We start from the raw sequence: 14812 nt of genomic DNA on the forward strand, positions 1-14812 counted from the left end.
TTTTAAGCATGTCTGTCAAGAGGGCCAAGGTGAGAGATTTAATTGTGAATGTTTTTTTTCTCATTAATTGTGCACAATTATGTTTGCCTTTCTTGATTTTCTTCCAGAGTTCTGCATCATATTTTGCAGCCTTCTTAAAATGATGCTGTCCATTTGTACTTGTGAAAGCCAGGACAGCCACACCCTTCCTGAGAAACCAAGACATTTAGTTGCAGACTGCAGTTGATTTCTGAGCAAAAGTAACATGAAAGGTTCATCTTTCAAGAGAAACTGGTACAATAGGGAAGCAGGCTTTCAAAAGCATCTTGTCTTTAATTTTATTAAAAATGGAGCTTTTTTCCCCCGCTCTTTTCAAAGCAAGATGCCTAGACTCAGTGTCACAATTCTGGTGTGGGAAGCCTTACTGACCAGTAGCAGCCACTGATACTGATCAGTCTATGCCTCCCTCTGGCTTGTCAATTCCAGCTGGAGTGTTTTGTCTCAAAACCAGACTCACAATACTACTGATACCCGAGCGTTTTCCTTTCTACATAGACTTAATTTTATGTCATTTCTTTGATATTGTCTGATGTTAATCTTCAGTTACTTTTGAACTTGGTTTTGTTAAAATACTTCAGAGCTGAAAGAGGGAATGTGTTTGTTAAGCTGTCTGCTACCGTGAAGATCTCTGGAGAGATGGCTCTGACTAGAGCCTAATTTTGGACCTAGCATTTGCACTCTGTTGGAGTTGGCAGTGCTCCGGCTGTGGAAGACAAGTCCCTTTTTCTCTGTGAATTCCACCCAGGCCTTCTCCAGGCAAATGTTTGCCAGCAGTGGGACAAAGTACCCGCAGGTAACTGTTTTAATGACTGTTTAGGAGGATCAAGAAGCAGGCAACTGCAGTCCTTTCAGTCTTCATTAGTTTTAAAGCACTGTGGCAGACTATTATACAACTCATGAAAGGCCCATTGGATTGTTGGTGCCTTTAATTGTGTGGAGTCTCTAATGGTCTGTGGCTGTCTAGTATTTAAAATTGAGGAAATATGCTAACAGCTACATTAAATATTTTCTCTGATGCTTTGAATCAATGGCTAAAAGCAAGCTGAGAACAAACGAATGGGTTTTTAAAACATCCATGCCTCGGACTGCCAACTTCTGCTTTGGGATATGAGGTGTGTTTTCAATGAGCAGGTGGAAGGTGTGACAAGATAGATGCTGGGATGACCGTAGGGATTTGAAAAGTTAGTGTTGTGGCATCAGTGTCGGTTTTGTTCCAAGACAGGGCCCTGTCCTTGTGCTTGCACAGCCATCACCATGTCAGGGTTGTCCTGTCCTGTATTTAGAAGAGTTTCAAGTCTGATTATCCACCTGACCTTGAAAGGTGGAAGAGATGAGCCTTCCCTGCAGCCTTGGCAGCTGGTGGAAGGAGCTGGGTTTCCTGAGCCTTCCCATCCCCACGCTTGCACCTTCACAGTTCAGTTGAGGTTCCTTTGAGCTGTTAAATCGTGGGCTAGTACCGCTTTTGGAGCATTTTAGGTTCATTCCAGCTCTCTCCTGCCTCCTCTTAAAGCTGTACCGACAGTTTTCACCTAAAATAGCTTCCAGTGTTATTCTTAAAACGGCTCAGCAGAAAGGGACCACTCTGGGACTCGCGTATTATGTATATTATGTGTATTACACCGGCTGCATGCGGTATTCCTCCGGTGGGTTTGCAGCGTGATTCAGGACTTCCCCCTGCCTTGGGAGACGCTGGATGCGGAGCCGCCTCCCCTCCGTACCCAGCAGCTCGCTGCTTGTCTCCTCTTCCACGGCGTCCCCGTGCCTGGGAGCAGGCACCGTTCCCGGGGGGCGCGGCGCTGCCGCGGGGCCGAGCGCGGAGCCGGGCGCGGGGCGTTCGCCCGGGGCGGGGCGGGCGGGGATTGGCGGGGCCGGGATTGGCCGTGCCGAGCCGAGCCGTGCCGAGCCGGGCCGGCCCCATCCGCGGCAGCCCCGCGCTGGTGGCGCTCCCGGCACCATGAGCACCGGCATGCGCTACAAGAGCAAACTGGTCAACCCAGGTGAGGCGGCGGGGCCGGGGGGGGGGGGGGGGACGCGCGGCCGCTCTGCCCCGGGCCCCGGCGCAGCCGTCCCTCACGGCCCCTTCTCTCTTCTCTTCTCTTTCCCCGCTGCCGGCTCCCGTCGCGGGCATCCCGCCCTCGCCTGCCCCGCTCGCATCGATGCGCCCCGCAGAGGAGAAGCAGGTAGGTGAGCTCGCCCCCGGCCCGGCTCGGCTCGGTCCGAGCCCCCCCGACTCTCCCGGGGTGCTTGGGTGTTGCCCTGGCACCTGAGCGCGGCGGCGTTCAGCCCTGGCTGCTCTGAGCTGGGTTCATCCGGGGAACGCGCCTTTGCTTTGCTTCATCCCCCCCCTGCTTTGGATCTTTGGATGGGGTTTCCTTTTTTCCCTTTTTTCTCCAGTGCATTTGGGTGCGCCGAGTAGGTTCGGATGCAGAAAGGCAGCGCAGGGGCTGGAAAAGGCTTCTCAGCATTAGGAGCACGTCGCCCATCGCTCCCTCTCCCCTCTGCAGCACAGATGCACAGGCACTGACCCAGTCGTGCCGCTCCTCGCTGGCGCAGCAGATCACCTCCTTGCAGGCAGCCCGAAGCTGGGCGTTAGGGAACATCTGCTTTGCTTTGCAAAGCAAATAGCTCTTTGTAGACATGTCTCTGAGTCCCTGAGAGATAGAGGGGGTGATGCAATCAGATGACATTGACGGTTGTTTTTTGGTTCATCATTTGGTATTTGGAGGGGTTTAGGGTGTTTCACAGGAAGAATTTTTCTCCGCTGGGCTTGAATGTGTATGTAAGAGGTAATCAGCAGAGTGCTATGTGTTCCTTAGCACCCATCATCGTGATTATAGGCAATGTCTGCTGTAAATGAGCTTGGAGAAGCTTTTGTGCCTCACAAAGGTAGGGATGGAGGCGATGGTTGACACAGCAGGGCAGTGCAGTGGGGCTGTGCAGCAGGAAGAAATCCACCCATTCCCAGCTTGGCTTGCACTTGCTTTGGGTCTGCTTTATTTCTCTCTGGGGCTGTAATTCCCCATGAAGCAAACACCTTACCTACTGAGGCAGTGGTACTGCACAGCCTTTCTGGACCACAAAGAAGGAGACTAATTTTGTAGCAGCTTAGGCATTCACCCAGGCACTGCAAGAAATGGTGTTTCCCTATAGCGCAGGCTTGGGCGCTAGTCTGTGAAAAGGCACGTGTGTGGTTTTGTGAGCTGCTGATTGCAGTGGTGAGAGGAACAAAGTAAATCTAGCGGTAATGGGATAAAGGGGTCTTATCAGGCATGTTTTTCCCAAGCTACTGGAATTTTACTAGCATTTTGTAGCTATTTCTTAGTGTATTGCTGTTATTCCAATTCTTTTTTATTTCTGGAGGGGAACAATGCAGGCTGTGTTCTGAAATTACAGAAAAATCAGGCTAAACTGTGAACTGAAGAGGAGATTTGTGACCCAAAAATCACGCTGCTCTTTAGCTTATTTGTCCTTAAACAAAGAGGGATGAAGGTTATATATAGGGCTCCTTTCTGCTCACTCCCCAGAGTAAGAAGTGTGGCAGATATCAGAGTACTTTGATGTAGATGTTATCGTAATTCCTAAAGGCCTTTGTCACGCTTTATAGGCAAGAGTGGGCTGGAGACTGTACCCAGAAGTGTCTGTGTTTGCAGGATGGCATAGGCTCTTCTGGCACAAAAGTGGTCTTTCCTCAAGTCCGGAGGTGTGTATGTGTGTGTCCCTGTGTTTTATGCTGAGTGTAGAGCGGGTCTTGCGTGACAGAGCATGGTGAATTATGAATTTGTGCCAGCTGTATTACTTGCGGATGGCGGAGGGAAACCAAGCTGTGAATACAAAGCAATCTGCTGAAATGAGAGTGAACGTACTAAACCACAAATGATAGCCTTATTTAGCGTACTTCAAGAGCAGGGATTTTCTTCCTGTGCCACCTTTTTCCAATCCTCTTGCATCTGGCAGCAAGTACCAATTTTAAAAGGTTTACTGAAGCTGCAATTCTTGCCTGAACCATTTTTTAAAAAATTGTTATAAAAGCTAAGGAGAGGGCAGTACAATAGGTTGCACATAAGCAGGGTAGCCTTCAGTAAAATAATAATGTTAATGAGTTGCTGAGTCAAAAAAAACAGGAACAGTGTGGTGTCAAAGAATGTGTGTTCATCTTCCCTCAGATAATAGTCAGGGCTGATGCATTGTCTGGGTCCAGGGAACTCTGATTTGTGGGTTTGGCTCCTCATGGCTACCACTTATGAATAGAAAATAACAGTAGATTCTCTCTGTTTTCCAGTTTTCTCAGGTTCTTCATGTTTGATTTTCAGAGTGTGTTTGGCTCTGAACTCATGTGCCATTGAAGTCAGGGGAGGTTTGTCCGTGCGCAGAGCACCCACCGTTCCAAGGGGAAGGACCCTGCTTTAGGACCCTGGAGTAGGAGAAACCAGTCTCTGGTCCAAAGCTCTACAGCAAGGAGCTTGGTGTCACCAATCAACCTCAGTTCAGCACCTGTCAAATCGGGATGGTTTCTCTCCTAGGAACTCACGTGCTGTTGGAGAGCTTTCTAAGAGGGAAAGCCTCTCGTGGCAAAGCTGGGTAGGCAGATGAGGCTGTGGCTAATAACCCATATGCATAAGAGTAGGCCATGTGTAAGGGAAACCTAGCAATTTGTCACAAGACTCTATTGACTTGAGTACCAAACAGGGCAGTGCAGCTTGAGGACACTCTGCCAAAGCCCAGGGTATTGCTGTGGGAGCAGTACAGGTGAAACCTTCTAAATACCCAGTTAAACTGGAGTCTCTTGGCACGCTCCTGCAGAACGTGCCTCCTAGCTCTTGTTGTTGGCGTGAGTTTGTTTGGGGTGTTACCTTGCTGTGTCTCTGGAGCTGGCTTCTGCTCACTCAGGCCCGTGTCTCTAAAGTTCTTTGAAGTCATTGTTTCTCTTTAAATCAGGAGGATGGGAACCTCTCCTTCCCAAGTTGATCTCTCCACCCCATCAACTTGCAAAGCTGTTTGGGTGTGGGAGCAGAGACTACCTGGTGGATCCAGTTCTTTCAGTGGGTTTGAAATTACAGGGCTGTGCCTTTTGCATTCAGCTTGGTCTTTTTCTCTTCTTAAGTATATGTTGAAGTGATCTGCTTGTCAGTAAAAATACACGTAGGGGGTACTGTGTATAAAGAGGATGCTGTGCAAAAGGTTGTTTGGCTAGAGGAGTGGTTTCAGTGCGAGCCTGGGCATTGAGAACTCCTGAATTTGTTGCATTTGTCTCTGTTTTTGAGATTCTGGGTTTTATATCTTCAAAATGCGTAATTCCTTTGCTTTCTTCTCAGGGAAAAGAAAAGAAAAAATCAGTGATTTCCATTGTTACTGCAGCGATAGATATATCACAAAAGCAGAGATGTCTCTCATCTAAAATGGCAACTGTGCCAACATAGAGCATCAATTTCAGGTCAACCTTCAACCTAGCCTTGCCTACCAGATAACTTTGGCGGATGGAAATCCCCCAATCCCTGCTAATATGAGCTGCCTTCTCCTTTTTTCTGCTGTGTTTATGGAAAGAAAAACCCAGATGGGCTTACAAGAACTGCGTAACCCCACTCTGCGTAGTGCAGAGGTACCAGAGATACTTCTAGATGCTGCCTGTGACACGCTGCAGGTGCAGGTGGCTGCTCATGACAAAGAGCAGATTAGGAGAAGGGAGGAGTGGTGATTCCTGTGTCTTGAACTAGTTGAGGATGACCTTAGCGTGACTTCAGTTTCTGTGTACATGTATGTGACGAAAATAGATTAGCTGAATTTTGTGAAATACCTGATGAAATGTACTGCGTGAGGATAGGTTCCCATGTGCAGCAGTTTGCTGCTGGGCTGATCTTGGCCTCCACCTCTGTGCTGGAGCAGCCTGGAGGATTCATACCTGTGTTATGTGGCTGCAGCATTTTTATCTTTCACCTAAGTATTTTCCTTAAAATAGCTCTTATTGTAATCTTGTGATGTGGGGAAAGCTCTGCTTTCTTGCACCTGTGCTTGTACAGAAAACACGGAACCTGGAAGAGAAACAGTTCTACAGGCTTTTTTAATTTTCTCAAGGTTAACCCTATGATTTTATAGTTGTGATTCTCTGTGTCATTGGGAGTGGCAACAGGGATCTGTGTTCCTGTGCACGAGTCCGTCGTTATCTGTATCAATTCAAATAGGGTGGTTGTGGTGAGGGTTTTTTTTTTCTAGGAGAAAGCAAAATGATGTTTGCATCTGGCACACGGGTGTTTCCCCACAGCTGGATCGTCTCACACTGTGTCATCGATTGCTCTGGGTGAGGCTGCTTTGCTTTGACTCTGCATGTTAATGCTTCTTCCAACCTGCATTTTCCAACAGTGGTCTTGCATTCTGACCACCAATATGTGCCTGCCAGAAAGGGAGTAGCAAATTAGTCACAGAATCTAGAGCTAAACACTGGAAATGGTCTTAAAGCAGCACATCTCTGCTTGTGGTTCTGCTGTCACAGTGTATCTTGGCCAGACGTAGCATTGGGGTGGAAGCTTTTACTTCTCTGTGAGAAGCCTTGTGTGTTTCATTCATTTTTTTTGGCCCATTTCAAAAGGTAAGGTTGGTCCTTTGCCCTCCAAACTGGGCAAGGGCTCAGTGCTCAACACAGTGTGTCAGGAGCTGGGTGGGACTGCAGCAGGTCGAGAGATTCAGCCCTACTTGTCCTTGTCTAAACAGTCCTGTTGCAGGAGGCCCCTGGGTCACACAGACAGGCTATTCTGGGCTCTGGAGGGAGGTCCGTCCTGGGCACTTTGACTTCTTTTCTTTTTTTTCCCCTTTTTTTCTGCCTGCCCTTAGAAAAGGACTGTAAAAGCAGGTCAGTACATGGGCTGCATGGTGAAACAGGACTGCTGGAGAGCTGGGCACAGTCTGCCTCCTGCTGCTGCTGTTCTCTCTCTTCAATTATTTATGCTCCAAATGGATGAAGTGGTCATCAGTACAGGGCTGGGGAGGGGTCCGGCCCTCTGTGTGAGTAGCAATCTGCAGTTTATGAAAAGGAGAAGTAAATGTTCCCTACACACGGAATTTTTGTCCCTTGAATTTCCACGAACTGCTTGGCTACTTATGTGTGAGTCCAAAATTGTGCTGCCCTTGTGTGAATTGGGCAAGGCCATTTGGGCACGTTAGCCAAATGTGTAAGTGTGACAGATGTTGTGGTCTGATCCTTGCTGATGCTAACGAAGTAGCAGTTCATTTAACCCCTAGAGATGCTTGTGACACTGTTGCTCAGCTGCTGGGTTGCAGCCTGCTGGGGCCTTATGAAAGGCAGTTCATAGGTACAGAGGTGAAAGTGCTGCTGCTGTCTAAATGAAGGAGAAACCCAGTCCCTGCATGCTTTTAGTCTTCAAAGTCAAGGAGTCTCATACAACCTCTTAATGCTCTCAGGAATAATACCAACTGCACACCAATGCTATTCTCTGCCGGACTCTCCTGGCAGGAAATAGATGTAAGGCTGTTGCGACGGTCCTGTCCCGCCCTTCGAGCAGAGGGTGCTTTGCAGCAAGATCTGAGGGGAAGCTAGTCTGGAGAGGAACAGCCTGAGTCTGCTGTCTTCTGGAGCCCATACAGCTACCCTGTCTCGGCCTAAGTTGCTGTTCGTTAAATACCCAATGAAATGGACATCTTGGGAACCCAGGGAGGATTCCATGTTCAGCCAGCTGGTTGCTCACTGTGCCAGGCCAGGTTGGGTCCTTGCTGTGTTAGAGCTCTGCTGAATTAGTTTTAAATACTCAGTCCAAGGGGTTTCCCCAGCAGTTCTGTGTCACCGCACTGCTGTAGCAGTGGCTGCTGTAGCTGTGCTGCTGCTGTCAGACGGAGCCCACATGTGCTGAACCCAAGCCTGGAGAGCTCTGCTCCATCTTCAACGTTTCAAGCAATTCTTGCTGAGATATCTGCTAACTAAGCCAGGAGGGTTTCTCTGGTTTCTCTTCCAGTTCAGGTGACTTCTGTGCTACTTTTTTTTTCTGGATAGTAGAGTAGACTGGAGGGCACCTTCTTTGCTCACCCACATAGCTTTCTTGCCTGACCAACACTATGTCTTTGTCCCCTTCCTGCCCCAGGCAGAGATTTCCTTGGGACAGTGAAATCTCCCGGAGCAACCCTCCGTTACTTATGAAGGAAATATGCGACATCTCTAATACATTGTGTGACTTCAGATTTTTGTGAGGCATATGCAAGTTGTTTCATAGCATACTGGAATAATTCCATATGGGCTGGATTTTGTCTCTCTGTGTGTGTATGTCTACAGTGTGGTTAGCCTTGAAGCACAGGAAAAATATTTGTCGGCTGTTACGCATTCCTTTTGTCCCAAAGAATCGTCCCTGGAGCAGTGAAGAGATTTGCAGTCATCTTGTTCCCACAGGGATGTTCAGGAGCTGGATTTGTGTGTGGTGTATCAGAAAGGCAGGGATCACATCCCAGAACACGTGCTCCTCATCAGTATGTGTGCTGCTGTTCATCCGTGACTTGGTATCCCAGAAACATCGTTTAAAACGAATAGTGGAAGTTGGCACTGAGTGTGCTGAGGGGAAGGATTTGTATGTGCGACACTACCCAGAGCGGCTGGACCGCAAAAAGCCAAAGACATCTTCTGTTGCTCCCAATTCAAGTAAGAGTCCTTTATGTTTTGAGGCCTGAATAGATTAACATTCTTAATTCCCTGTCTTGTAGGAGTGTATTTCCAGCGCATTATTTGGAATCTTATGGTTTGTTAACACTCAGCTGTAGACTGCAGTGCCTTCCCTCGGCGTGTCACTCCCAGCCCCTACCTACGTGTGTCACCCCGAGTGCTGCCACAGCAGCTACGTGCTGGAGGGAGCTGGGAGGAGAGCACCGGAGGGCTGCAGGGCCTGGCTTGCTGATGAGCAAAGCTTGGCCAAGTGTTGGCCAAGAGGAAGTGAAACCCTGCGCAAGCATCTGCAAGGGTGCAATGCCAAGAGTGGGAGGAGGATTGTTTAGCTTTAGTACAACTGTCTGCTTCTGAAATCAAAAAAAAAAAAAAAAAAAAAGAGGGGGTAGAAGTTAAAGCTGAAGTTAATTTCTAGAAGAGAGATACAGCTATGCCGTGCAGGACAGCACAACGCAGGGATGCTTGAGATGGCAGAAACCTCACTGGGTGCAGCTGGGCAGTCTTCAGCTTGCATCAGCCCAGTGGTGTGCCAGCGAGGGCTAAGGAGGCTCAGGGTGAAGACTGCACAAGTCCGGCATGCTGGAGGATCTCACGCTGCGGTGCGTACTCGGGAGTTGGAGGTGTGAGCCAGGCGCCAGTGAAGTTGTCAGCCAGTCAGAGGTGGGCAGCCCTTGGTACAAGCTTTACCTCCAGCTTTTCTCTCGCACCTTGGGCTGTTTCTCCACACAGCTGCGCTTGCTGACAGCAGTGAGAGCCTGTGGCAGGACTGAAGTGCTCACTGAAGTTAGCTGATGGAGAGGCGGGAGCAGGGTGGTGGCGGACCCGTCCCTGTCTGCCACTGCTGCGGCCCTGTGGGGTGACTGCTCGGAGCCGAAGAGCAGGAGAAGCCGAGGTCCTGCACTTGCCAGCTTTGTTCATCTCAGATCTTTGCTCTTCCTGGGAACTTTGGGAGTGCCCCGTTTGTTTTGAAGCATGTTATCAAGAGTGTCCAGGGTGTGTGCATGGAGTGGGGATGGCCTGTCTCCGCCTGACCCCACCCAGGGCAGCTGGTGCCGTTCTCCCAGAATGACTTCTGGCCCCGGGGAACCGGGAGCTGGGAATGCAGGCTGAGCAAATAAACCGCGGGATCGTGAGTGCTAGCTCCTGGAGAGCGGCCATGGGGAGCGAGCCCGTCCTGCTGACCTCTGGATGTTCTCAGTGCAGAAGCAAGGGAGGGGAAGAAAAGATCCCCTCCGCCTGTGGGAAAAGAGGCTTCAAGGGCTCAGCGTCTGCCCTCTGCTTTCTGTGAGGCAAAGCCCCTGGTGGTACAGACATGGTCTGTGCTCCAGTGACTGTTTCATTTTGCCTTGCAGACCCCTGATGCTCAGAGCTGTGTGAGCACACACAAGAGAGCCAGGCAGGCCTTTTAATGCTTTAGTTTGTGTTACAATTATTTTTAAGATCACTTCCCAGACAAGTCACTTCACTTCTTTTTTTTCCACGCATTCTGTAATGTCTCCTGGCTATTCCCTCAGTGTGGGAACTATTCTAATCCTGCCTGCTGTGCTGAGCTCATTCTTGCCGTGATACACGCACATGTGAAGTCCCTTTAAATCCTGCAGTCTTCCATCCTCTTATTTCTAAATAAATTACATACTACATAAAGTATATGTCCAGGTGAAGTATGACTCACAAAGTTGGGCAGCTGCTGTCTGCCTGTCCTACCTACATCGTCCCCTGGTTGTGTTTTCTTTGTAGTTTAAAGCTCTCCTGAGTCTCTGCATTGAGAGTTAAGTGGTGTGAAGTACTGGAAATGTAGATGGACAGTGTTGGAAATGTCCATGTGGACCAACAGTAATTTCTCTCTGGTCAAGGCCTGCCATAAAAAATGTTAGAGAGGTTTAAGGCTTTTAGGATCCTATAAATTCTCAGAGCTTCATCCTGCTCAGAGGAGCTGGTGCCAGCTGGTCAGGCAGTAAGAGAAGAAAAAGAAACCCAGGCTTCGGGGAGCTGGTGTTTGTCCTGTTTTCTGGGGAACGGGCTGAATCAAGGCTGAGGGGGTTAAACCGAGTGATACAGCTGGCCTGTAGAAAAGTCCTGCCTCTGTGATTGTACAGTGCTGAGAGGTGAGCAAGAGCGTGTCATCACAGCAGAAAGAGAGATGCTGAGATGCTCTCTTATCTCCAAGAGGCTGCGCTTACAGCCCTGACACTGCCTAGGTGGTTTCAGTGACACGGCTGGAGCAGTGCTCTGCCTCCCTTGGCTGGAGCACGCAGAAGGGGAGCTGCTCATGCCTCGCTCCTGAGATAATACCTTTGTTGTTCGTCTGCTTACTTTCAAGAGCTCTCCTTCCCTTGAAAGGAGCCCTTGGCAGAGTGCATATTTATGAGGGAAGCGGGTATTAGAGAGGGCAGTTATTTAACAGGACTTGGTGCTTCTTCTGGGCAGTTAATCCAGGCACATGCTTGGGAAGGACTCCAGGTCCACCAAGCAGCTGAATGCTCTGGATCTGCTTGTCTGCCAGAAGTCTGACACTTCAGAAGCTCAGACCAGGCCCACAGAGGCGAGAAAGTCAGAGGTATGTTTTCTGTGTGCACCCCAGCACTGTCACACTGATCCGTTTGGGATCCTCTGAAACATCACTACTACGAGCAGGACATGTTTTCAGTGCAGGAGCACGTCCTCTTGTCCCTCGCTTCATCTGGCTTGCCCCACTACACTCAGCTCATGCTAGATTCACAGCATTTGACTTCATGGGAGTTTAAATAAACCAAAACCAACTGGATGGAGCTCAGGGTTCCTCTTCCTTAGTGCCTGCTCTGTTTGGCCTGCTGGTCCTCGAACAGAAAGGCTGCATGCCATCTCCTAGCTGTGTGATGGCATTATTTTCAGCAGCTCTCATTAATGGCAGTGAAAGCCTTTCTGTTTGAGCTGGTAGGGCCAGTCCTCAGCAGCTGCTGGAAGGCTCCAGGCAGTGCCAGGCGTTTTGCTGCCTAGTTTGAATGGCTGATCTGATCTGAACATCTTCCTGCTCCTCCCGTGGTCATACTGTCATGGGCAGGTGTCGGTCAATAGCAGAATTGTTCTCCTGGTAAACAAGTGATGGTGCTAGTGGAGTTGTTCTTCATGTAGCAGCAGTGCAGTGTGTGCGTGGGGTTGCTGATGAGGGATATCATGGAACTGGTTGGTCTGAAAGCTTCCTGAACCATCTTATTTTTCTCTGCAAAGTGTGTGGATGTTCCTTCGTGTATGTAATAGGCCAGCATGCATTTCCTCTAGTGGAGAAAGCAGGTCTTGCTTTGTATTCCTAAGGCAGTGGTTCGTAAATGAGCCTGAAAAGAAAAATATTTCCCCGCTTAGAGCAAAATTACATCAGAGAAGAGCCCCATCACAACTTCTTAAAGCTGGGCCCTGAATTTGATCATGCACAGTGGAAATAATAGTCTGTTCAAGTGATATGCAGGTAAGGGAGCATTACCCTGTGCATAGGTCAGAAATGCTCATGTTACAGATTTTGCTTTCCTCTTATCTCCCAAGACTGTGGGATTTGCTTGACTTTGTGTAGTCTGAGGGCACGTGAGGGACAATGGGAGGAGATCCCACCACAAAACATGCCTAGAGATCCAGTTCCAGGAAATAAATCCCAAGAAACCTCTGTTTGGCCTACGGAGTTGAACCTGGGCTAGGAGCCCAAGAAAATCCCTCCCTGTTGGGCATGTAACGTCGGTTCTGGGATTTGCTTGGAGATGTTTAGCCCTGGATTCTAACAAATACAGAGGTTTGACTTCGTGCTGTGCTGCAGGTCCCAAGAGCTATTCATGGCCATTAAAAGGCCATGAGTGACTTTAGCTCTTGGCCTGCTGCGGCTTTCACTTGAGCTTGCATCGCACAGGGTGTGCTGTGGTTCTGTGAGCTTACTGACTGAGCTGAACGTTGCTCGTCTTGCCCCACTCTTCCTTCTCACCCATGTGGCTGTTTCCATTGCTTTTGGGTTGCCTCATAGGAAAGCACAATTTAGCAAACGCAATTTTTCCTCTTCACTGCCTCAAAGTTCTTTCTAACGTTGGGTATTGCTGCGCTTTGTGTGTCCCACAACCACAGTGTTTACGGTCAAATGACTTTGTCTCCTCTAATAACTTCTTTAGTCCAGTTTCATTTCTCTGGCTTCCAGAAATCCATTATAATCACTTCAAAGGTGACATTTCCATGAACTCTGTTCTTCCAGTGCCCGTTCCATTAATGTCCCCCATCTTCCATCTCCTGTACTTTACCATTCTTGTTATTTTCAGGTGAAGCCCAGGAAAAAAAAATGAAACCAACAATACCATTTAAAAAAAATCCATAAGAGCGAGGATTTCACAATTAGCTGTTCCTTCAGATCAGGACTGTATCAGTGAGTCACTACTAACAGTTTTGCTGCAGGGCAAGTACAGATTATATTGATGGCTCTGATTGGATAAACTGCAAATTATAGTGGAAGTCAGGACTGAAATAGCCACAGTAATGTTATCTGGAAAGAGCAGATGTTATCGAGAACCCCGATTGTTCTCTGTGATTGGGCTGTGTCACTGATAGAGTGACATTAGTTATTCAGTTTGGGGTGCTAACGTTTTTGATTGCTTTTTCACTCAATTTTGGGGAAAGAAACTGTTACCTTAAGGTGGAAAGAGTTATAGGAGGAGTGGAGCAGTATGTTTCAGAATGTGTTTAATGACCCTCTTCAAGATTTAGGGCTTAGCTATCTGTCTCCTCCAGTCCAGTTCTGTGCTAAGGTTTGTCCCTAAGGCTGTGGTTTTTGATGATGAGAGAGGAAAAATGCCTTTCAAATCTGGTAGAAAATACCATTCCTGAGATTTTGTTGAGAAAATCCCAGTATTCCAGGTCTGTCCTGATCAAAGTACGTTTCCTGTTCTGGCCACGTTATTTTATACTGTGTTACCTCTGCTGAAATTTGCCAGAATGGCAGAGTTGGGTTGTAAACCCCCTGCCTCTGGGGGAAGATCATAAGAGCAGCTCTGATGTTCTTGTTCCCAGCGTTAAGCACAGTGGGGCCTTGTGGCACAGCGGGAGGGTTGTTTGGTGTGTGTATGGCAATAGTGTCTGTGAAGCCCTCTCCTGGGCCACAGCCCTGCATCTCAGTGCTATGCCCCTGCCCCAGCTGAAGCGATCCCACTCGTGGTGCCTCTGTAGGCGTATTTGGGATTAACCAGGGGGCTGACGTGTTCTTCTGGTCTGGGCTGACGTAGAGATGGAAGACAATAGGATGAAACATCAGCTTTTCCACAAAGGCCACTGTCAAATATAGTTATTTTAAAGGCAAATCTTTTAGGGAATTAGCAATAAAATGCAAGTCTATGGCCAACTTTCTGTGAACGTGGATGAAAGCGCCCAAGTCCTTTGAAACTGAGAGGGGTGAGGGACCCCTGTAGTTTTACAGATTCAGCCTCGGTGAGCTGTCTGCCGCTGCTCTCCCCCTCACCGCTGTAGCTGATCTCAGCTGCTGTGTAGCAGGAGTTCTCGCCATCTCCCATGAGCAAGCTGCTGCTGAGGAGTTTACACACCTGGTGCCAGGCTTACAGTTGCCTTTCATGTGCTGTGGTCTACGGATTAGATCCAGGAAAGGGGTTGGTGGAGGAAAATAACTAGGAAAATACTGCAGGAGGTAGGTTCCAGGCTGCTCTGAATGGTTCTTTCATCTCCCTCTGAAAAAAAAAAAAATAGTAAGAGCCATAGCTCTTGGAAAATGGCTCTGAAAGGATCAATCCCCCCCCATCCCCACCCAACATATGCACAATTCCATACATCTGGAGGAGGGAAGTGTAGTTATTTTATGTGTTTCTGATGTGATAACCCGTTAGTTTTCTTGTATGCTTCAGATTGCAAGCCATCTGGGGCTGGAATGGCCTTTGTGCTCTGGCTCAGGGCCCTCATCATGGGGATGTGCTCCCCAGGAGCAGGTAGCTGATTGCAATCCACTCTCCAGATGATAAATTCAGGGCTGCAGAGCTCAGCAGTGCTTTGCCCTGAGGCTGAAAGCTTCTGCATCCCCTGTGCCTGTCCCTGCTTCACCTAGACTCGTCACAGTGTGGAAAACTCTTGTAAGCTTTTCTATTGCAGATCTCCTCTTACCTTTTGCAATAT

At 48.6% G+C, this 14812-nt stretch overlaps 1 protein-coding gene across 5 annotated transcripts in view; it reads left to right on the top strand.

Moving 5' to 3' along the window:
• Positions 1 to 1944: 1944 nt before the first annotated feature.
• SEPTIN5 (septin 5) overlaps positions 1945 to 14812 on the top strand; it is a 40468-nt gene continuing 27600 nt past the window's right edge. Inside the window, exon 1 of one of the 5 annotated variants that reach the window (XM_050714300.1) lies at positions 1945 to 2036. Coding sequence is in view for 4 of the 5 variants with exons in the window: in XM_035556949.2 (XP_035412842.1) it covers positions 9151 to 9291 (141 nt within the window). In the remaining variant the exon portion in view is untranslated. Of the gene's footprint in view, positions 2037 to 2069; positions 2220 to 6862; positions 8672 to 9009; positions 9353 to 14812 lie in introns of those variants that run through there. The other 4 variants (XM_050714299.1, XM_050714298.1, XM_050714297.1 and 1 more) reach the window with 4 other exon arrangements.

This window comes from Cygnus atratus, chromosome 17 (genome assembly GCF_013377495.2).
Source record: "Cygnus atratus isolate AKBS03 ecotype Queensland, Australia chromosome 17, CAtr_DNAZoo_HiC_assembly, whole genome shotgun sequence".
NCBI classification, from domain to species: Eukaryota; Metazoa; Chordata; class Aves; order Anseriformes; family Anatidae; genus Cygnus; species Cygnus atratus.